The sequence below is a fragment of the Sapajus apella genome, unplaced genomic scaffold, assembly GCF_009761245.1.
Source record: "Sapajus apella isolate SASKATOON/1434 unplaced genomic scaffold, GSC_monkey_1.0 scaffold124, whole genome shotgun sequence".
Lineage (NCBI taxonomy): Eukaryota > Metazoa > Chordata > Mammalia > Primates > Cebidae > Sapajus > Sapajus apella.
In genome coordinates, this window is record NW_022437064.1 from 61,144 (window position 1) to 84,692 (window position 23,549).

The 23,549-nt window shown below is 34.8% G+C and overlaps 1 protein-coding gene and 1 pseudogene across 11 annotated transcripts in view; both read left to right on the plus strand.

Annotated features, from left to right (window-relative positions):
* Positions 1-23,549, plus strand: part of CENPE (centromere protein E) — an 83,576-nt gene that overhangs the window by 50,428 nt on the left and 9,599 nt on the right. For 6 of the 10 annotated variants that reach the window (XM_032261576.1, XM_032261579.1, XM_032261578.1 and 3 more), the window contains 8 exons: positions 22-180; positions 827-1,117; positions 3,957-4,058; positions 5,989-6,207; positions 8,163-8,360; positions 9,146-9,349; positions 18,322-18,540; positions 20,856-21,041. In XM_032261576.1, coding sequence (XP_032117467.1) covers positions 22-180; positions 827-1,117; positions 3,957-4,058; positions 5,989-6,207; positions 8,163-8,360; positions 9,146-9,349; positions 18,322-18,540; positions 20,856-21,041 — 1,578 coding nt within the window. The remainder of the gene's footprint in view (positions 1-21; positions 181-826; positions 1,118-3,956; positions 4,059-5,988; positions 6,208-8,162; positions 8,361-9,145; positions 9,350-18,321; positions 18,541-20,855; positions 21,042-23,549) is intronic. The other 4 variants (XM_032261577.1, XM_032261582.1, XM_032261584.1 and 1 more) reach the window with 4 other exon arrangements.
* Positions 19,486-20,274, plus strand: LOC116538980 (annotated as a pseudogene). Its single transcript, XR_004263873.1, has one exon. The product of XR_004263873.1 is annotated as a tubulin-folding cofactor B pseudogene (transcript).

A 23,549-nucleotide genomic window follows, 5' to 3' on the forward strand; every position in this document is an offset into this window, starting at 1 on the left:
AAATTTTCTCTAATGATAAAGGATCTGAAAAAACAAGAGGAACTAAGAATTGCTCACATGCATCTAAAAGAGCACCAGGAAACTATTGACAAACTCAGAGGAATTGTTTCTGAGAAGACAGATAAAATATCAGATATGCAAAAAGATTTAGAAAATTCAAATGCTAAATTACAAGAAAAGGTATTTTTGTTGGGGGATTGTTGGATTGGATATCTGATTTATTTGTGCCTAAAATTGTTGGGGATATAAAATGATTCAACCACACTGGAAAACACCTTGGCTTTATTTACTAATGCTGTACATAGCCTGCCTTAAGCCTTCCATTTCCACTTCTTGGGTATGTACCTAAGAAAAAAAGACTATGTACATACTTCTATAAAAAGACACAAGAATGTTTATAGCAGCATTATTCAAAATAGCAAAAACTGGAAACTCAAATGTCTGTCAGCAGGAGAATGGATTAAATACATTGTGATATATAAGCTCAAAAGCAGGCAAAACTGAACCAGGATGATAAAGGTCAGAATAGTGGCTGCCTCCAGGAAGGAGCACACAGAAACTTTATGAAGTGCTAGAAATATTCTCTGTTTTAGTCTGGGTTGTAGTTTCATAGATTTGTACCTGTGTCAAGAATGATTAAGTTATACATTGAAGATTAGTGTGCTTTATGTATATTATACCTCAAAAGAAAATCAAATTCTGTGTGGAGTTATGCAAGATATCAGTGAGAGTAACATGGGTAGACAGTTGTCTTAATAAATTTAGAAACTATTATTTATTTGTCTCTGAAAAGCCACTTAACATATTATTTTATGGTTATCTTAAGATTCAAGAACTTAAGGCAAATGAACGTCAACTTTATAAGTTAAAAAAAGATGTCAGTGAGACACAGAAAAAAGTGTCTGAAATGGAGCAACTAAAGAAACAAATGAAAGACCAAAGCTTAACTCTGAGTAAAATAGAAATTGAGAACTTAAATTTGGCTCAGAAACTTCATGAAAGCCTTGAAGAAATGAAATCTGTAATGAAAGAAAGAGATTATCTAAGAAGAGTAGAGGAGACCCTCAAACTGGAGAGAGACCAACTCAAGGAAAGCCTGCAAGAAACCAAAGCTAGAGTGAGTTGTGTTCTCTCTTTACCCTATGGTGATGTTCACACATTTGGGCAAAAATACAGTGTTCACTGCAGCACTGTGTGTGGTGACCAAAACCCAGAAGTAATCTAAGTGTCCACCAATTAGGCACTGTCTGTATAATGGAAAACTAAGCATAAGAATGGGGTACTCTTTATGTGATACTGATTTAGAACCATGTCCAAATGGTATGAAAGGAGAAGGCTATAGGGGAGGCTAGCAGCAGGAATTTTTACTTTACTGTTCTAATTTGGGAGGTTGTCTAACTGTTGTTTTTAACTGTGAGTGTGTATTTTTTAAGATTTTCTTTAAACTCATTAATCATTAAGTAAGGTAATGTGCCTTTATATCATTACATTTCTTGATTTCTCCTAACAATAAAGGATCTGGAAACACAACAGAAACTAAAAACTGCTCATATGCAATCAAAAGAACACCAAGAAACTATTGATAAACTTAGAGAAAAAGTTTCAGAAAAGACAACTCAAATTTCAAACATTCAAAAGGATTTAGATAAAAGTTGAATTACAGAAAAAGATATGTGTTGTTTTGCTCTTTTTTTAGATGCAACTGTGTCCAAAATTACTTGTGGAATTAGAAAAGATACGGATACAGATATGTAGATATATATGTGCATATAGAACACAAGTAGACACTACTCTTCTTGAAGAAACTGCTTACATTCTGACTTGTTTTATAATTTTCTCAAGATCCAAGAACTTCTGAAAAAAGAACTTCAACTGCTTAGAGTGAAAGATGTCAATGAAAGTCACAAAAAAAATAATGAAATGGAACAGTTGAAGAAGCAGTTTGAGGCCCAAAACTTATCTATGCAAATTGTGAGAATGGATAACTTGGAATTGACTAAGAAACTTCATGAAAGCCTTGAAGAAATAAGAATTGTAGCTAAAGAAAGAGATGAGCTAAGGAAGATAAAAGAATCTCTCAAAATGGAAAGGGACCAATTCATAGCAACCTTAAGGGAAATGATAGCTAGAGTGAGTTCAGAATCTTCCGCTGTGTAGTAACTATTAATAAGAATTAAGCTTTTTTTGGCCGGGCACAGTGGCTCACGCCTGTAATCCCAGCACTTTGGGAGGCCGAGGCGGGTGCATCACGAGGTCAAGAGATTGAGACTATCCTGGTTAACATGGTGAAACCCCGTCTCTACTAAAAATACAAAAAAACGTTAGCTGGGCATGGTGGCACGTGCCTGTAATCCAGCTACTCAGGAGGTTGAGGCAGGAGAATTGCCTGAACCCAGGAGGTGGAGGTTGCGGTGAGCCGAGATCGCGCCATTGCACTCCAGCCTGGGTAGCAAGAGTGAAACTCCGTCTCAAAAGAATTACTATGTTTTTATTTCTTTTTCTGGAAATTTCTATGAACAGTAACGGATAGTGGGAAATGATTACTATAATTTTCACACAATAAAAAACATTTTTAAAAGAAGCAAAAATATTTTCAGAAAATAACATTTAACTGTTAAAGCAGACTATTTCCCTTAATATAATATTTTAACCTTTTTTTTTTAAATGAAGAAACAGCATTATTCTAAATGGAGAAATATTTGAAGGACTAGATTTGTAGGAGAGCAAATATTCCCATTTATCTACCTATACATGCCAGAATTCTAGAGATGGGCTCTTATTGGTGAAGTTAAAAGGAAAAACGGCAAGATAAATATAAAAATTAAGTTCCTCACATGGACACAGGGAGGGGAGCACTACACACTGGGGTCTGTTGGGGGGAAATAGGGGAGGGACAGTGGGGGGTGGGGAGTTGGGGAGAGATAGCATGGGGAGAAATACCAGATATAGGTGAAGGGGAGGAAGGCAGAAAATCACACTGTCATGTGTGTACCTATGCAACAATCATGTTCTTCACAAGTACCCCAAAACCTAAAATGCAATTAAAAAATTAAGTTCCTCTGGTATAACTATAGATATTCAGAATCATATATTCTTAAAACACTTCATTAAATCCTCTTTTTAAAAGTAACAAAGTTCAGACAAATAGGTTGATTAAAATCTGTAAAAATATTTTTTATTCTCATGTTTCTTTATGCAGGCCTTAACTAAATTTATAAAGCCATTTAATTTATTCAACAAATATTCTTCTAGGTACTGTAGTGAGCAAGATAAACAAGTGGGAGAAAATGTTTTTGTTTCATTTCGTACTTTTTAATCAGAAATGCAAAATTTACACAGGATATGAACTTTTCCAAGGTACTGGGAAAAATATATAACTAGGGTTTGGAACACCATAGACAGTACAGATGGTTTTGCCCCAATATATTTGGTTGGCAGCAGTAGATGCGTTGAGATAAAAGTAAGTGACCCTGTTAAAACTATAACTGAATAAGCAGAGATTTGGAAGGGCAGGAACCAGAAATTAAAATCTAATTTGTTTGTTTTCTTATTTATTTATTTATTTATTGTTATAGAGACAGGATCTCACTATGTTGCCCAGGCTGGTTTTGAACTCCTGAGCTTGAGTGATCCTTCTGCCTCACCCTCCCAAAGTGCTAGGATTACAGGCGTGAGCTACCACATTTGGCCCTAAAACCGAATTTGTAGCTATGAAAAATAAATCCTATCTCCAAAAAATAGATGGTTCTACTTTTTTCCCAGTGAGTTGAGGTCATTCCCTGTAAAACTTACTGGTACTATTTTGCATTTTCTGATCATTTTAACATTGCTTTTGAGTTACAAGTGTAATATTTAATTCCATTATTGAAATGTCATGTAATTTAAAAGTGTACAATTAGACATTATATGTGAATATAGTTATGACTAAAGCCCTGTTTGTTTTCTTTTTACCAAAGCAGGACCAACAGAACCACCAAGTAAAACCTGAAGAAAGGTTACTAAGTGATGCACAACAGCAGCTTACAGAAAGCATGAGAGAAAAGTGCTCTAGAATAAAAGTAAGTTCCTCCTGCTAAACTACAAATGATTATTGGTTCCCTTCCAAAGGCTTCCTGAAACCTAAAGTGCAATTGAAGGAACCTCTGGAATGAATAGATCGTGCTCAGTATTTTTCTAAACATTGTAATCTAGTACAGGTGTATGTGTGTATGCATATATGTACACATACACAAACAACAATGGGAGCTTGTGAATTTAAGTCCTCACCAGAAAAATGATACTTGAGCAACTACGTAAAGGGCCAGGCCATACAGATGTCTGAAAAGACCATTATAGGCAAAGGGAACAGCAAGTACAAAGTTCCTGAGGCAGAAGACTCCGTGGTGGTTCAAGGAACATCAAGCTGCTAACAAACAAGGTCAGAGAGTTAACAGGGAAGAGGCGGGCTGTAGGACGCGAAAAAAGACTTTGAATTTTATTAAGTGAGATGGAGATCCATTGGTGAGTTTTTACTGTAAGAGGAACATGATCTGACTTACATTTTAAAGGGATGACTCTTAATTGTTGTATTGAAAATAGAGCAGAAACAGAAAGACCATTATAAAGAATAATTTCAGTCATCCAAGCAGACATCATCCTGGCCTGGCCCAGAGACGGAGCAATAGAGGTAGTGAGAAGTGTTGAGATTCTAAATATACAAAGTCAACAGGATTTACAGTCACCCCTGTTGGAATGCAAGAGCTCTAAGGACGTTTTTATTTTGTTTGACTGTATCACTTAGCACATTCCTGACATAAGTCAATGTTTACTATGCTGCATACCGTAGTTGCTTCATCCTAAAACCAAAAACAGGAATCTTCTCTCCAACATTCTAGATTAATTAACATCTATCTTTTCTTAAATTATGAAAAATAGAGGGCCCATTCCTGAGAAAGTCCTTGTTTTATTGTTTAGCACCCTGACCTAAACATGTTACCTACTACATGATTAAGCAACTTGAATTTTACGTTTCCCTCTACCTGTGTTCTGACCAGTGTGTCACCTGCACAGCCTCAAGTCCCTTGAGTTTATGGGCCCAGAGTTTATTGCATGTCTACTATATGCCAGGTACCATACTGGGTGCTTTATCTCATGACATAGGCTTTATTGCGCCATTCATAAACAAGGAAACTGAGGCTCAGAAAGGAAGTTTAGCAGTTACCCACAGCTGGTAAATTGGTAGAATCAGAATTTTAAACTAAGTCAGACTTGTATATGACTTAGTTTAAAACTTGGATATAGAACCATTTTTACAAATATAATTTTATTTCCTTCAAGCTTAATGACTGTATCTGTTTTATAGATCACATAGATATATAAGTATAGATCATATATTTTACCTGACCCCAGAAAACTTGGTAATTATTGTAGTCTTCCTGTTGTTGTGAAAATGGCTCAGTGTCTTCTCCAGTTCAGAGGTGGCAGAGCTGGAACCTGAACTCTACCTTTGATAAAGGGTTAGAAAACAGATTCTAGGCAGGTAATAGGGTTGTGTCAAATATCTATACCAAGCTGACAAATAGGCATTTTGATTCTTAATCACTTGTTTTATCTGCTAGCTCAGATTGCCTACTATAAACATAAACCAGCACTCAACCATAAACTACAATACATACTTGATTGAATTACTCAAATTTCTCATCAGACTTTGTCCATGTTGATTCAAATCATGGTTATTCAAAAAACTAAAAGAAAATGCATCAAAATATTGAGAATGGTTGGTCCTGGCTTTCTTGTTATATTTGCTTAAATTGTTTAAATGGCCATAATAATTATATATTATTTCTGTAATCCAAAATCAGCAAGCTTCCTTTTGTTTTTAAACACAAAGCTCTTTATTTCTCTCCTACAGAAAAAAAAGCGTAAGTTTTGTTACAATTCTAGAATTGTAACTATTTATTGTTATATTAGCAAATTGTTATAAATTGAATGAATTCTCATTTCCTTTAGGAGCTTTTGAAGAGATATTCAGAGGTGGATGATCACTATGAGTGCTTGAATAGACTGTCTCTTGACTTGGAGAAGGAAATTGAAATCCAAAAAGAGCTTTTAATGAGAGTAAAAGCAAACCTCTCACTTCCCTATTTACAAACCAAACAAATTGAAAAACTTTTTACTGCAAACCAGAGGTGTTCCATGGAATTCCATAGAGTCATGAAGAAACTCAAGGTACCATCTTTTTTAGTAATATCCTTGTAAATATTGCTTAATATCCTTGTAAATATTGTTATAAACATCAGTATATTTAAGTCCTGCTTTGAGTGCCAGCATATTTGCTCTTTAGAACTCTTACTACCGAATTAGAAATTATGTGGGTCTGAGCATAGAAATATGTAGCATCATCAATATGAATCACCTGGTCATTCAGCAACACCTGAACTCTGCCTGTGGGCCTAGACATTATGTCAAGGTGCTCAGGAGGCAGATGTGCGTTAACATTTCAAAGATCTTATAGTCTGTGGGTGAGACAGACATATAAACAAAATAAGTACAACGATAGAAGTACATGCAAGTTATATGCCATACTAGGTAAAGTTACAGAAGATGAATCTGTAGTGGAAGCCAGACTCAATAACAAAGCTTGGAGTTCTTTTTGTAGATGGAGAATCATTAGACAGTTATTTTAAGTGGTGGCAGTAACAGGAACAGATTATCATTTAGGTACTAAACTAAAGAATAAAGAAGAAATGAGTTTGAGGGAGATAAGCCTCGTGGCAGAAAGCGACAAGAGGTATTTACAGTGGTTCAGATGAGCTATTATATGTGACGTTACTACTAGGGAAGGTTTCATAGGGCTGAAGAGGACAAACAACATTAAAGAAATGTTTATCAGCTTAAGATAGTAGGCCCACATAATTGATAGTGGGAGATAAGGGAGAGAAATTTAGATGGAGTTCTTGGATTTGGTCTTAGTCAGGTTTGTGGTTAGTGGTACCATTAACTGAGATTCAAAAATAAAAATAAAAAAAAGAAACAAGATAGATGAGGCAGGAGATTGTTTAACTTGAGATGTTTGGGGGCTGAAATACCTGTGATGGAGCATCCAAGAAGAAAAACCAAGTAGGCATTTAGATGTGAGTTTGAGGTTTGGCAGGAGAAAAATAAGGACTAGCATTTGAGACTGATTAGCATATAGGTGATAGATAATACATTTGTAAGATCATCCAGAAAGCATAATGAAAAAAACAGAACTCTGGAAAAGATAAATGTCTAAGAGACAGTGGCAGAAAAGGGAGCAACACATGGGTTCAAGGTTGGAAAAGTCAAAGATACAGGAGAGAACCTAGCAAAAGTGCTACTACCCAAATCAGTAGAGAAGAGTATATCAAAGATGAAGTTATGAGTGATAAATATTTCAGAGAGTCAGAATAGGGACTGAAGATATTCTCTCAATGTGGTAATAATAGAACTCATTGGTGATCATTGTCAGAACAGTTTCAATTGAGTAGTTAAGGAAGAGACCAAATTGTAAGAGGTTAAGGAATGGTGCAAGTTGAGGAATTAAGAAGCAGGTATCTGCCCTTCGTAGATAAATTGCCCTTCAGGCCCTGGTAATTCTTCCACAAATCCTGGTAATCAGACATCTAGAATTATTCATGAAGTCCATGAAATATATGGCATTCAAATTACTGTCTCCTTGAAGCCGAATATCTAAATATGCTTGACAAGGAAGTCTTGAGGCAGATAACATCATCTTTTTGGTTACCCAATCAGGGTTGGCGGAAGAGGATGTTGAAAATGAGTCTCACAAGTTTAACTGGGAATCCTGGGTGATTGGCAATGTAATTAGCCAAAAGGGGGGCAATAGGAAAAGGAGGACTTGCAGAGAAAGGGATGATGTTACATTTTAAACATGTTCAATTTGAAGTACTTGTAAGACATCCAAGAAGTATATCTAGTAAGAAGTCAGAAATAAGGAAGTATAGGTCTGGGAGTTAGTTATTCTCCTAAGATACCAAGAGGAAAAAACTGGGGATAGAAAGAAGCTCTTTCCCTCTTCCTCACTTATGAGAGGATATAGGTAAATAAGACATGTCATCCTACCTCATAGTCACAAGGATTAAAACTTCCTCTAAATGTGACAAAATTTTCATTTTCCAATTTGTTTAATTTTTTTCTGCAAGTATGTGTTAAGCTGTGTTACAAAAATAAAAGAAGAGCAACATGAATCCATCAATAAATTTGAAATGGATTTTATTGATGAAGTGGAAAAGCAAGAGGAATTGCTAATTAAAATACAGCACCTTCAACAAGATTGTGATGTACCATCCAGAGAATTAAGGGACTTCAAATTGAGCAGGAATATTGATCTACATATTGAGGTATAATTTATTTTAAATGGATTTAATTAGATTTTAAGCCTTTTTATCAAGTAGAAAAGACTTTTTTTGTGTGCTTAGAGCTATTTTCATTTACCAGTAATTAAAAATAGGTTGCAGAGTGATACCTGGCCAGCCATAGATGGGCAAATGATGGACTTAGCCTCCTTTTAGACCTCCATAGATACAGAAAACAGGAAAACTTACATTGATACTGGGAGCGAGAAACCTTTTTATTGCCACAACTCCACATGGCATGTGTTAGTTACTTTTATTCATCTATGTGAGGTTGGCATACAATTTCTAACATGTATGTAAGATCTACTATATGTACTAAAAAGTACATTTAGAAGCACTTCATGAAGCCAGCCCCAGTGGTATGCCTGTAATTCCAGCTACTTAGGAGGCTCAGCCAGGAGGATCATTTGAGGCCAGGGGCTCAAGACCAGCCTGGGCAACAAAGTGAGACCATTTCAAAAATTAAAAATTAAGATGCACTTCAGGTATTGTAGCAATTAGTCCCAAGTTTGCCATTTTGACAAGTTTTAATTCGAATACGTAAAATATTTTACATCACGTATGCTGCCAAAATATTATTATGGAAATAACTAGAATAAAGTTTAACTTACAATTATATTTCTTAGTTTACTTTAAAATATTAAGAAATGATATAAAAAGGAAGAAAAGCAAGAGTCCAGTAGGTATTACCCTCTTTTTATGATTATGTATGATATTTGGATAAAAACTTTCCTAAAGTTTAAGCAATTTGATGCTTATTTTTCACACAGGAAATTCTCAAAGATTTCTCAGAAAGTGAGTTCCCTAGCATAAAGACTGAATTTCAGCAAGTACTAAGTAATAAGAAGGAAATGACACAGTTTTTGGAAGAGTGGTTAAATACTCGTTTTGATATAGAAAAGCTTAAAAATGGCATCCAGAAAGAAAATGATAGGATTTGTCAAGTGAATAACTTCTTTAATAACAGAATAATTGTAAGTATTAATTTTTCTGTACTACCTCTTTTTTGTTGTTGTTTGCTTTAATTGTCCTACCTCATTCTTAAAAGGGCAACTTATGTATGTTTTCTTTATTTGTATATGCTTTAAAAATTGATTCGGTAAAACGTGTTCTTCCTCTAATGTATAATTCTTCTTTATCAATTCATACTGATCAAGTAACAAAATGGTGTCGTATAACATTCAGTTTCCATTTGTGAAATCTTGAATCCTCTTATTAGTCTCCTCTTTTCCTTCTCCTTCTCACTGCTTCTGCAAGAACTGAGCCTTTTCTACAAGTAGCCTTAGAGATCTTAAGACGTAAGTCTGTTTCAAGACTATGGGCAGCAACTGTGGTAAAGTCATAGACAAGCCTGGCCAGCTACTTTAGTTGGGCCTCATGTGCATTAATAAACTATTTTAGAGCAGTTTTAGGTTCACAGCAAAATTGAACAGAAAGTACAGAGAATTCCTTATATCCCATCTTCACAAACACGATCTCTCCTATCAACAGCCAACATCAGAGTGGCACATTTAGCACAATCAATGAACCTACCTTGATGCATCATATCACCCAAAGTCTGTAGCTTACATTAGGATTTACACTTGGCAAGTACATTCTATGAGTTACAAGTGTAAAATGACATGTATCCATCATTACAGTATCATACAGAGTAATTTCACTATCCTGCCCTAAAAATCCCATGTGTTCCACCTGTATTCATCACTTTAACTCCCTAAACCCTGGCAAGTGCTAATCTTTTTACTGTCTCCATAGTACCACCTTTTTCAGAATGTCATAAGTTGAAATTGTACGGTATATAGCCTTTTCAGATTGACAGCTTTCACTTAGTAATATTTATTTATGTTTTCTCCGTGTCTTTTCATGGCTTCATAACTTATTTCTTCTTAATGCTGAATAATATTCCATTGTCTGTATGTACCTGTTTATTTATCTGCTCACCTACCAAAGGATATCTTGGTTGCTTGTATGTTTTGGCAATTATGAATTCAGCTACTATAAACATATATGTGCATCTTTTTCTGTGGACATACATTTTCAACTCACTTGTGTAAATATCAAGAAATGCAATTTCTGGATCATATAGTAAAAGTTTGTTTAGTTTTTTAAGAAACTGCCAGACAGTCTTCCAAAGGGGCTGTACCATTTTGCACTCCCACCAACAATGAATAAAATTCCCATTGCTCCACATCCTCATCAGCATTTGCTGTTGTCAGTTTTGGATTTTGACCATGCTAGTAAGTGTGTAGTAGTATCTCATTCAATTTGCAATTCTCTAATAACATGATGTTGAACATTTTTTATAGTTATTTGTCATCTGTGTATCTTTTTTGGTAAAGTGTCTGTTCTGGTCTATTGCCCATATTTTAGTCAAGTTATTTTTTTTTTCTCATTGTTAAGGTTTAAGAATTCTTTGTACATTTTGAATATTGGTCCTTTAATCAGATGTGTCTTTTGTAAATGTATTCTACCAATGGCTTGTCTTCTCATTCTCTTGGCATTGTATTTTATAGTGTAGATTTTTAATGTTAAAAAAGTCTAGCTTTTCAATTATTTCTGTCATAGGTTATGCCTTTGAGTTTGTATCTAAAATATCATCACAAAACCCGAGTTCATCTAGATTTTCTCCTATGCTGTCTTCCATATTTTGTTTTACATTTAAATCTATGATCCATCTTGAGTTAATTTTTCTGAAATGCATAAGATCTGTCTTTTTTTTTTGCACCATTAGATTGTCTTTGCTAGGTCATTGACAAAGGTCAGTGATCATTTGACTACATGGGATCTATTTCTGAGCTATTTTATTCTATTGATCTATTTGTTCTTTCATTAATAACAAATCTGGAAACAATAATGATTTTTGTAGTAAATCTGGAAGTCAAGTAATGTCAGTTCTCTAAAGTTGTTCTTCAACATTGTGTTGGTTATTCTGGGTCCTTTGCCTCTCCATATAAACTTTGGAATTAGTTTATCCCTATTCACAAAATAACTTGCTATGGTTTTATTGGGATTGCATCTAATTTATAGATGGAAAGAACTTCATCTTGACAATATTGTATCTTTTTATCCATAAATATGGAATATTTCTCCATTGATTTGATTCTTTTTTTCTAATCAGAGTTTGGTAGTTTTTCTTATAGATCTTGTATATATTTGTTAGATTTGCCTAAGTATTTTATTTTGGGGGGTGCTGGTATAAATGGTAATGTATTTTTTATTTCAAATTACACTTGCAAAGTCCTGGTATACAGGAAAGCTGTTAACTTTGCATATTGACTTTGTATCCTGCAACTTTGCTATAGTTGCATATTAGTTTCAGGAGTATTTTAGTTGATGCCTTCAGATTTTCTATGTAGATGATCATGTCTTGTGTGAACAAAGAGAATTTTGTTAGTTTTATTTCTTCTTTACAAAATTGTGTACCTTGATCTTATGGCATTAGTTTGGACTTCTAGTACAGTGTTGAATACCAGTGGTCAGAGGAGACATCCTTGCCTTGTTTCTGATCATAGCAGGAAGGCTTCTGTTTCTTATTATTAACTATCATGTTAGCTGTAGTTTTTTTGTAAATATTCTTTATCACGTTGTAGAGGTTCATCTGTATTGCTGAGAGCTTTAAATCATGAATGGGTATTGGATTTTAACAAATGTTTTTTCTGCATCTATTGATATGATTATGTGATTTTTCTCCTTTTGCCTATATGATGAAATACATTAATTGATTTTTGAATGTTACACCAGACTTGCATACCTAGGATAAGTCTCATTTGGTCATGTATAATCTTTTATGCTTGGTTAGATTTGATTTCCTAATATTTTGTTGAGGATTTTTACATCTATTTTTATGAGAGATATTGGTCTGTAGTTTTATTGTAGAATGTCATCATCTGGTTTTTAGTGTTAGGATAATGCTGACATCATAGACTGAGTTAGGAGGTATTTCTTCTGTTTCTGTCTTCTGGAAGAGATTGTTGAGAATGGGTAAAATTTTTTCCTAAAATTTCTTAAATATTTGGTAGAATTCACCATTGAACTCATCTGGATTTGATGCTTTCTGTTTTGGAGGTTTTTAATTATTGACTTCATTTCTTTGATAGATATAGGCCTAATCGAACCGTCTCTTCTTGTGTATTGGTAGATTGTGTCTTTCAAAGGGTTGGTCCATTTCATTCAGATTATCAAATTTGTGGGTTGTTCATAATTGTGGATTGTAATAATTGAATTGTTCACAATATTTTGTAATGTCCATGGGCTCCATAGTGATATCCTCTCATCCATTTCTGATATTAGTAATTTGTATCCTTTTTCTTAGTTTGCCTAGCTTAGAAGGTTATTAACTTTATTGATCTTTTCAAAGAACCAGTTTTTAGGATTTTTATTTTCTCTATTGATTTTCTGTTTCAATTTCATTGATTTCTGCTTTAACTTTCATGATTTCTTCTGCTTACTTTGGATTTAATTTGCTGTTCATTTTTAGGTTTCTAAGATTAAAGCCTCATTTATTGATTTTTAGGTCTTTCATCTTTTCTAATACATGTATTCAATGCTATAAATTTTCTTCTAAGCACTGCTTTTACTGCATCCCAGAGATACTGGTAAGTCATATTTTTATTTTCATTTAGTTCAAAATACATTTTATTTCTTTTATTTCTCCTGTGACCCATATGTTGTTTAGAAGTGTATTGTTTAAATCTCTATTTGTGGATTTTTTCCGTTTTTGATTTCTAGTTTAATTCCATTGTAGTCTGAGAGCAGACATGGTATGATTTCTATTGTTTGTTAAGGTGCATTTTGTGGTCCAGAATGTGGTCTGTCTTGGCAAATATTCAATGTGTGTTTGAGAAGAATATATAATATGCTGTTGTTTGATGAAGTGGTCAATAGATGTTAATTGCATCCAGTTGATTAATGATACTGTTAAATTCAACTATGTCCTTACTGATTTTTCTGGCGGGCGGATCTGTCCACTTCTGATAGTCATTAAAGTCTCCCACTATAATAGATTGATCTGTTTTTCCTTGTAGTTTTATCAGTTTTTGCCTCAAGTATTTTAATGCTTTTTTGTTAGGTACATGCAAAATAAAAGTTGTTATGTCTCATTGGGGCATTGATGCCTTTATCACTATGAAATGTCACTTTTATCCCTCATAGTTTTCCTTGCTCTGAATCTGCAATATGTGAAATTAATATTGCTACTTCATCTCTTTTGATTAGTTTTAATGTGGTGTATCTTTCTCCACCCTTTTACTTTCTAATCTGTGTCCCTTTATATTGAATGGGTTTCTTGTAGACAGCATACAGTCAGCTCTTGTTTTTTGATCTGCTTTGACAGTTGGTCTTTTAATTGGTGTATTTGGACCATTGACATTTAAGGTGATTACTGATATAGCTAGATTAATATCTACCATATTGTTTCTGTTTTCTTTTTGCCCTTATTCTTTGTACGTATTTTTGTCTTCTGCATTTTTTCTGCCTTTCATGGTTTTAATTATATTATGATTCCATTTTCTCTGCATAGCATACAAGTACACTTCTGTCTTGTTTCAGTGGTTGCTCTACAGTTTGCAATATTCATTCACAACTAATCCAAGTTGTTTCAAATAACACTTTACACTTCACAGATAGTATAAGTACCTTATAATAACAAAATATTTATAATTTCTCCTTCCCATCTTTTGTATCATTGCTGTCATTCATTTCACTTATTCATGATTGCATAAGTTATCTCAGTTAAAAATAAGAAAATAAGTTTTTGTTTCACCTTCACTTATTCCTTCTCTGGTACTCTTCCTTTTTTATGTAGATCTGAGTCTGACTATATCATTTTCCTTTCCTCTGAAGAACTTCTTTTCAACATTCCTTGCAAGGCCAGTCTATTGACAACAAATTCCCTCAATTTTTGTTTGTCTCAGAAAGTCTTTATTTCTACTTCACTTTTGAAGAATAATTTTACAGAATAATTTTGAAGAATAATTTTACAAAATAATTTTGAAGAATAATTTTATAGTATTACAGGTTGGTATGTTTTTTCACTCCACTGTCTTCTAGCTTGCATAGTTTCAGAGAAGTCAGATGTAATTCTTGTCTTCACTCCCCTATAGGTAAGATATTTTCTCCCTTCTAGCTTCTTCAAAGATTTTTTTTTTTCTGAAGTTTGAATGTATATCACATCATGCCTAGATGTAGGTTTTTGTTGTTGTTGTTTGTTTTTTGCGGGGTTTTTTTTGTTTGTTTTTTGTTTTTTTTAGTTTCCTGGATTCCTGATTTGGTGTATATTGTTAATCTGGGAAAATTCTTGTCATTATTACTTCAAATATTCCTGCTCTTTCTTTTTATATTTTCCTGGTATTCCCATTATGTATCCATTACACCTTTCATACTTGCCCCACAGTTCTAGGATGTTGTGTTTAGGGTTTTGGTTTTTTTGTTTGTTTGTTTGTTTTTCAGTCTTTTTACTCTTTGCTTTTCAGTTTTGGAAGTTTCCATTGTCCTATTTCTAAGCTGAGTTTCTTTCTTCAGCCAGTCTACTAATGAACTCTTCAAAGGGATTCTTCATTTCTGTTAACAGCATTTTTGATCTCTTGCATTTATTTTTTTCTCAAAATTTCTGTCTCTTACATTGTTCATTTGTTCTTGCATATTGTCTACTTTTTCCACTAAAGCCCCTAGCATATTTATCAATTTTTTAAAACGTTCTGGTCTGATAACTCTAAGGTTCCTGCCATTTCTGACTCTGGTTCTGATGCTTATTCAGTCTTTTCAAACTGTGTTTTTTGCCCTCTAGTATGTCTCGGAAGTTTTTATTTTGCTGAAAAGAAGGTATGATTCACTGGGTAAAAGTAACTGTAGTAAATAGACCTTTAGTAGTATAGTGGCAAGGTGTGGGTGGTGGGTGGCGGGTGGCGGGTGGAGTGGATTTCCCTGCCTTCACATGGAAGGCAAGAGCCAGCTGAAACTTAGTATTGCCCCCTCCTCCAGTTAGGCTCTGATAAAACCCCAGCATGATAGGCTCTGGTAAAATAGTTTCTGCTGAAGGCAGGCCTTAAAAAAAAGAGAGAATGTTTTCTTTTATTTCAAAATGGTTCCTCTTCTCCTCTCCTGCCAGGCTTACAAAGGGACTTTTCCAATATTAACTGTGATAACCTGGTAGAGCTCCTGAAGGTAAAACACAAAAATGTGGGGACGGACCACTGTATGACTAGGCACCCCTGAAGTTTTTAACTCTCAGAGTTGCCACACTGAGCTCTAATAATTCATCATTGCATTCAGGTTTTCCTACACCATAACTGGTTCCTAAAAAGGTTTCTGTTAAGTTGTGATTGTATCTGCCCCTCTGTCTCTCCAATTTTGGCAGCATCCCTGTGCCCTGCAACCTCACTGCTCTGATGGATCTAAGCAGAGTTGTGGATTTTTTCATTTGTTTTGCTTTTTCCTTATTGTTAATATGGACTGGCAACTTCTAAGCACCTAAAATACTAAACTAGAAACTCCAGAATTGTGACTTTTTTTAAATCATTGTTCCCAAGGTGATCATCCCAAATGTACTGAGTCATAAGGACCGACATTGCTTAATACCAGTTTGTTAACTTGTTTTACATTTCAGTGATTGGTATTAGGTTAGTGCAAAAGTAATCGTGGTATTCATCCTGCTTTCAGAAGTAATCCCTTCTCTGTATAATTGGTAAAACTTGTAATATTCAAAAGATTGCTTGTTTGTATTAAATTGGAGCAATGGTAGCTAGATTAATATTATAGCTTTCAAGATACATTTTGTATTTCATATGTTTGTGTAGTTCTTTTCTCACAATTTTATCTGCAAATTATATTGGAATCATATTGAAATAAGGAATAATGCCTTTTAAAAAAAGTTTTTCCATGGAGAGTTCATCCTATTTATTGATTAGCCAGAGCTAGCAAAATAGCAGTTGGCTATTTCAAGAAAAAAACAAAAAAGGTCACTAGAGAAAGGCACAAAACCCATGTTTGGATAAGGTAATCTCTATTTGTAATTCATTGTTTTTCTTATAATATTGAGGATCCAGTTGTGATTAGAGAGTAGATATTTCTATTGTGTGGATCAGCATGAGCATGTATATGTGGCTTCTTTCAGCACATAAGAGTAGGCATTAAGAATGTGGTATGGTGTGAGGTCAGTAGTCCAGAGTCAAGGAGTGTCCAGGGTGTCTGGAACACAATGAATTTAAGATCTGAGCCTGGTAGAATGACCACAAAGCCACAACGAAGTTATGGATGAGACCAATGGGGCATTCATGATGAGAGCAGAAAGTACAATCTGTATGAATTAGGAAATAAAGAAATCAGTAATTTCAGAATTAGTCTTCAATATAAAAGAGTATTGTTATTCCCTGTACAGAAATATAAGATATCAGATTAATTACCAACAATCGGTTAGTTTTCCCTATTAACATTGAGGTTTGTAATGAAGCAGGAAAATAGATAATTGTTAACTTTGTAGCTGTGCTGTTAGAGATCAGTTAATGTTTCATTATCAGCCATAGCATATATAATTTTAACCTGTGTAATTCTTCAAGTTCTCTTCCTATGTTAGTACAAATCTAATAAAGTGAGATTATCATCTTGCAAATCAATATGAATCCTCTCTAGTCATTATTTTATTATGACATACTACATACTTAGCACTATGCTAACTAATAAATCACATAACCACTGTGCTTTATTGTCATCCACATCCAACATCTGAAATTTCAGAAACTGATGCAAACTACAAAGAATGTTCACATTCTTTTAAAGTACTATTTTAGAATGTTCTAAATAATGAATGTCAGCATATATACTGTCCTAGAATTTTAGGTTTCTTTTAAATATGTATATCAAAACCCCTCCTCCCCCGGGTGGATGCCTAAAGCCATGGATGGTACCAAACCCTATGTATTTGGGATTTTTTTTTTTTTTTTTTTTTTTGGTGGAAAAGCAATTTATTAGAGAAAGAAAGCTTCCATGCTGCCAGGGGAGGGGAATATTCTGTTTTTTCTATACATACATATCTATGATAATGTTTATAAATTAGGCACAGCAAGATTAAAAACAACAACTAATAGAACAATTATAACAATATACTATAATTAAAGTTATATAAATGTGGACTCTCCCAAAATATTTCACTGTAATCTCCTTTCTTATGATGTGAGATGATACAATGCCTGCCTGATAAGATGAAGGAATATGAGTGACATAGACATTTTGATATTGTCTTAGACTGCTTCTGTATTCCTGAATCCATGAATAATTCTTACTTGAAGTAAAGGGCTTGATGTTACTTTTTTCTGTTCTTGTCTTCCAGCACAAATTTAATGCCTTTTCTAGCTTAGCTAAGCACTTATCACATGCTGTTGCAGGTTGAAGTGCTACAGCAAAAACACCATGAATTTCTCTTTCCTTCACAATTTCAAAGATTCATTCTAACCATAGATCTTAGCAATCTTAACATAGGATTTTTTTTTCTTATTAAGTTGAGAACTTTTACCTTTTCGATTAAAAGAAACAGTTGACAGCTTCACTGTGGCATATCTAAATTGCCAGCATTACTACTCTTGTGCTTTGAGGCCATTAAGTAAAATAAGGGTTACTTGAACATACGCACTGCAATACAGCAGCAATCGGATAATCAAGGTGGCTATCTAGTGACTAAGGAATGCGCAAGTAGTGTGTACAGTATGGACATGCTGGAAAATGGGATGATTTACATCCCAGGCAGGACTGAGCAGGATGACTCAAGATTTCACTGTGCTACTCAGAATGGTGTACAATTCAAAACTTGTAAATTGCTTATTTCTGGAATTTCCCATTTAACATATTCAGACCACTTTTGACTGAGGGTAACTAAAACCATGGAAAATAAAATCGCAGATAAGTGGGGACTACTATAAATCGTTTTAGACTATAATGGTATTTTAATATTCAATAGGCAATAATGAATGAATCAACAGAGTTTGAGGAAAGAAGTGCTGCCATATCCAAAGAATGGGAACAGGATCTGAAATCACTGAAAGAGAAAAATGAAAAACTATTGAAAAACTACCAAACATTGAAGACCTCCTTGGCATCTGGTGCCCAGGTTAATCCTACCATGCAAGACAATAAGAATCCTCATGTTACCTCAAGAGCTACAAAGTTAACCACAGAGGTATATAATTTCTTATAAAACGTTCTTTAATTTGCAGCTTCATTAGAGTTTAGAGCAAAATTATAGTATTGGATATACTTATTACCAAACATGAACACATTTATTGTTGTGTGTGATGGGCTTGTTTTTTATTAGTAGTTCTACTGTGGCTGTCATTCAACTAAACTAATTATAAAGCTAGACATTATGTAAGATTTTATCTTTGAATTATGCAACAGATAAATCATACCTTCATTTGATTATTAAATTTATAAAATATAGTTTAAGTTGCTACCACTTAAGGTATAATTACCATATGAGTTTTCCAAATCATGTGACTTTCTATTAAACTGTGATCTATGTCCGTATGCAGAACAAATATTAGCTTGGAAAGAAATAGCAATTTACCTTTTCTCTTATTATCATCAGCATATTTAATATTGCTTAATGTTTTAATCACAATAAAAATTTAAGAGGTTAAAAATATACAAGATTGTTATGCAGATTAATTTGTGTCTAAGAACCAGTACCTTATTTGAATAATCCAGTTTATTAACTACTCTTACTCGGGAGTCTAACAACACATGCAAAATGTTGTATTTTATTAGCACACAAAATGATTTAGTGGGGAACCCAACAGCAAATTACAATTTATCATTTTTACCAAAATAAATACTTGTAATAAAACATCAACCACCAGCTTAATGAAAACTAGAAGATCAGAAGTATACAGTGTTTTGTTGGTCATTACAGAACTCAGTCAACTGGTAGAGATAAAATAGAGGAAATATGAAACCCATCTACCAAAATAATAATTAAAAAAAAAAGGAAAATCAGTCTGTCTTCAATGACCCAAGAAAAGAGCCTAGCAGATAATAAAATATATGCAGGCAGATGAGCTGAGGTCAGGAATTCGATAACAGCCTGGCCAGTGTGGTGAAACCCTGTCTCTACTAAAAATACAAAAATTAGAAAACTGGAGTTACTAGTGGGCAGCCCTGCATCCTGCATGGAATTGGAGCTGTACAGAGTTGACGACAAGTTCTACAGCAAGCTAGATCAAGAAGATGCGCTGCTGGGCTCCTACCCTGTAGATGACGGCTGCCGCATCCATGTCATTGACCACATCGGCGCCCGCCTTGGTGAGTATAAGGATGTGTCCTTGGTGGAGAAGTACACCATCTCACAAGAAACCTACGACCAGAGGCAAGACACGGTCCGCTCCTTCCAAAAGCTCAGCAAGCTCGGCAGGTACAACGAGGAGGAGCGGGCGCAGCAGGAGGCCGAGGCCACCCAGCGCCTCGCTGAGGAGAAGGCCCAGGCCAGCTCCATCCCGGTGGGCAGCCGCTGTGAGGTGCGGGCGGTGGGGCAGTCCCCTCGCCGGGGCACCGTCAAGTATGTAGGTCTCACAGATTTCAAGCCTGGCTACTGGATTGGCATCCGCTATGATGAGCCACTGGGGAAAAACTGGCAGTGTGAATGGGAAACGCTACTTCGAATGCCAGGCCAAGCACAGCGCCTTCGTCAAGCCAGCAGTCGTGACGGTGGGGGACTTCCCAGAGGAGGACTACGGGTTGGACGAGATGTGACACCCCAGGAATTCCCCCGCTCCAGCTCCTAACTCGGCCACTCACTGCCCCTCCTGTGTGTGCCCATGGCCCTCTTCTGACCCCATTTTACTTTTATTCATTTCTCCTCTGCCATTGATTTTTGAGACTCATGCATTAAATTCACTAGAAACCTGGAAAAAAAAAATACAAAAATTAGAAATTAGCTAGCTATGATGGCACACACCTGTAGTCCCAGCTACTTAGGAGGCTGAGGCAGGAGAATTGCTTGAATCCAGGAGGTAGAGGTTGCAGTGAGCCAAGGTCGCGCCACTGCAATCAGTGTGGGCAACAGAGTAAGACGCCGTCTCAAAAAAAAAAAAAAAAGAAAAGAGAAGATTAATGAAAGTAAAGGGAAAGATAAGTTACATATATTTACTTTAGAGAGTCAATTAACACTACTATTTTTAGTGTTTGTTTAAAATATGAGTGCTATTTAATATACTTAGCACTATGCTAACTGATAAATCACATAACCACTGTGCTATTTTCAACTGCATGTTTTAAGTATTTGCAGACAGAGTATAATATAAACCTTCGGCATTTTTAATCCAAAAATAATCATCTAAATGAAGGAAATAACATGTCTGTAGATTGAATGCTGTTTGGCCTCTTTTTGCTATCCTTTGTTATGTATTAACAATACCTAAATATCATCTCTGTCTCAAATTTGTATACTGTGATTCTGTGTTCATGATAGAGCTTATGAATATGCGCTTTTTTTAATAGAAAGTTCAGGAACTGGAAACTTCATTACGTGAAGCTAAAGAAAGTGCTATGCATAAGGAAAGCAAGATTATAAAGATGCAAAAAGAACTTGAGGTGGCTAATGACATAATAGCAAAACTTCAAGCCAAAGTTAATGAATCAAATAAATGCCTTGAAAAACAAAAAGAGACAATTCAAATACTTCAGGTAATTTAAACATAAAAATAAAAGTTGTTTGTTTGTTTGTTCAACCTACTGAATTCAGAAAATATCTTGGTGATCTGTTCTTCCCTCTCAACACAACTTTATTACCTATGTGTATCTGAAGTTCAATACTCAAGAAGAAGCAATGTAACTTAGAAGTGAAATGTAGGAGCATATTGTCATATAAAATATTATTTTTATCATGTTGGAAAAATAATTTTTTAAAGACACGTTCTTTATACTTTAAAGTGTATTTTTTTGTTTTTCAAAAAAATTGGTTATCAAAATATGTAATACTATTAGATACATTTTTAAATTATTTTCTTTCTACTTACTGCCCCTGTTACTGAGTCTCACCTGATGTCCTGTGGTCCGAATCTGACCTGTTTTGGGGGGAAGAACGATAATTTAAATGTTTTTCAACTTGAATGTCATTAGACAAATCACATACTCATTCATCACTATTTACAGCTCCCTTTTGTTTTAGTTCCAGACACTTCTCATATTTCTGCTACTCAAGTCTGATCTGAATTGGCATATTTAAATTTGCTGTTCTGCTCCAGTGTCTCTTCACTCCAGTTAAAATTAGGAACAGGTCAAGAATGCCTGTTTTTTCATTATTTAACATTGTTCTAAAAATTCTGGTCTATTCAGTGAGACATGAGCAGAGAGCAAGAGAAAATACTAATTTTGTCTTTAGACAATTGTTGGTATAGCTAGAAACTAAAAAATTTCAACTAACATTTTAGAATGTTGTAATTTTTTAATATTACAAATAATTGATCATAGTTTTTATTCAACAAATATTTGCTGAGCACCATCTATGTGTCACTCACTGTTATAGATGCCAGTGAAAAAAACAAGTCCATGCCATCAAGACATGAAAATTAATTAAAAATGTAAAATATAGAAGGTATATTTTTATGTATGAATTAAGAGGTATATATCTCAAGTGGCAAAAAGTGAAATGGAAAAAAAAATTAAGCTAGACAAGGGAGTACATGGTTCTGGGTGAAGGTGGACGTGTGTGGGAAGAGATATAATTATATATAGGGGGGTTGAGGAATGTCACACCAGTAAGATTATCTGAAGGAAGTGGCAGGACGACTGTGCGGCCAGGGAGAAATGTTCCAGGCAAAGGAAATAGCAAACTGAAAACAAGAAACTTAGGGTATCCGGGGCAGTCATTGCAAGAGGATAGAGGCAGAAAATAGGGTGAGAAGTAGCAGAGGCCAGATCATAAAGCTCCTGTAAGCTATTTTAAGAACTCTGCTTTCTATTCTGGGTGAGATGGATACAAAGGCTTCTCAAAGGAAAAGGAGAATCTGATCAACTAATGATGCTAGACAACCAAATATCCACGAGCAAAAAAAGACACAGAACTTATAATTTTCAAAAAAATTAACTTAAAATGGATCATAGACATAAATGTAAAATGCAAAACTAGAAAACTCCACAAAGATGACATAGGAGAGGTTCTAAGTGACCTTGGCTTTGGAGATTTTTTTAGATATAATACAAAAAGTACAATCCATAAAGAAAAAAATCTGGTAAGTTGGATTTTATTGAGACTTAAACTTCTGCTTTGCAAGATGCTGTTAAGAAAATAAAGAGAAGCCACAGACTGGCAGAAACTATATGTAAAAGATGAATCTGGTGATGGAATGTTACATAAAATATACAAAGAACTCAAAACCAGCAATAAGAAACAAAGAATCAGTCTCAAAATAGGCAAAAGATCTGAACAGACATCTCACCAGAGAAGATATACAGATGACAAATGACCATATGAAAAGATGCTTCACATCATATGTCATTAGAGAATCACAAATTAAAATAATAGACCATTACAAACTTACCAGAATAGCTAAAATCCAAAACTCTGACAATACCAAATGTTGATGTCTAGAGCAACAGGCAATTAATAACAATTAATTGCTGGTAGAAATGCAAAATGCTACAGCCATTTCAGAAGACGGTTTGGCAGTTTCTTACAAAACTAAGCATACTTGTATGATCAAGCAGTTGTGTTCCTCAGTATTTACTCAGATGAGCTGAGAATGTATGTTCATACAAAGGGCTGTGTGTGTATGTTAATAGCAGCTGTATTCATAATTGACAAGACTTAGACACAACCAAGCTGTCTTTCAGTGGGTAAAGGGATAAACTGTGGTACATCCATACAGTGGAATATTATTCAGCAATTAAAAGAAATGAGAGGGCCAGGTGCAGTGGCTCATGCCTATAATCCCAGCACTTTGGGAAGCCAAGCTGTCAGATCACCTGAGGTCAGGAGTTGGAGACCAGCCTGCCCAACATGGTGAAACCCTATCTCTACTGAAAATATAAAACATTAACTAGGCATGGTGGTGTGCACCTGTAGTCCCAGCTACTCGGGAGGCTGAAGCAGGAGAATTGCTTGAACCCTGGACACAGAGGTTGCAGTGAGCCGAGATTGTACCACTGCACTCCAGCCTGGGCAACAAGAGCAAAACTTCATCTCAAAAAAAA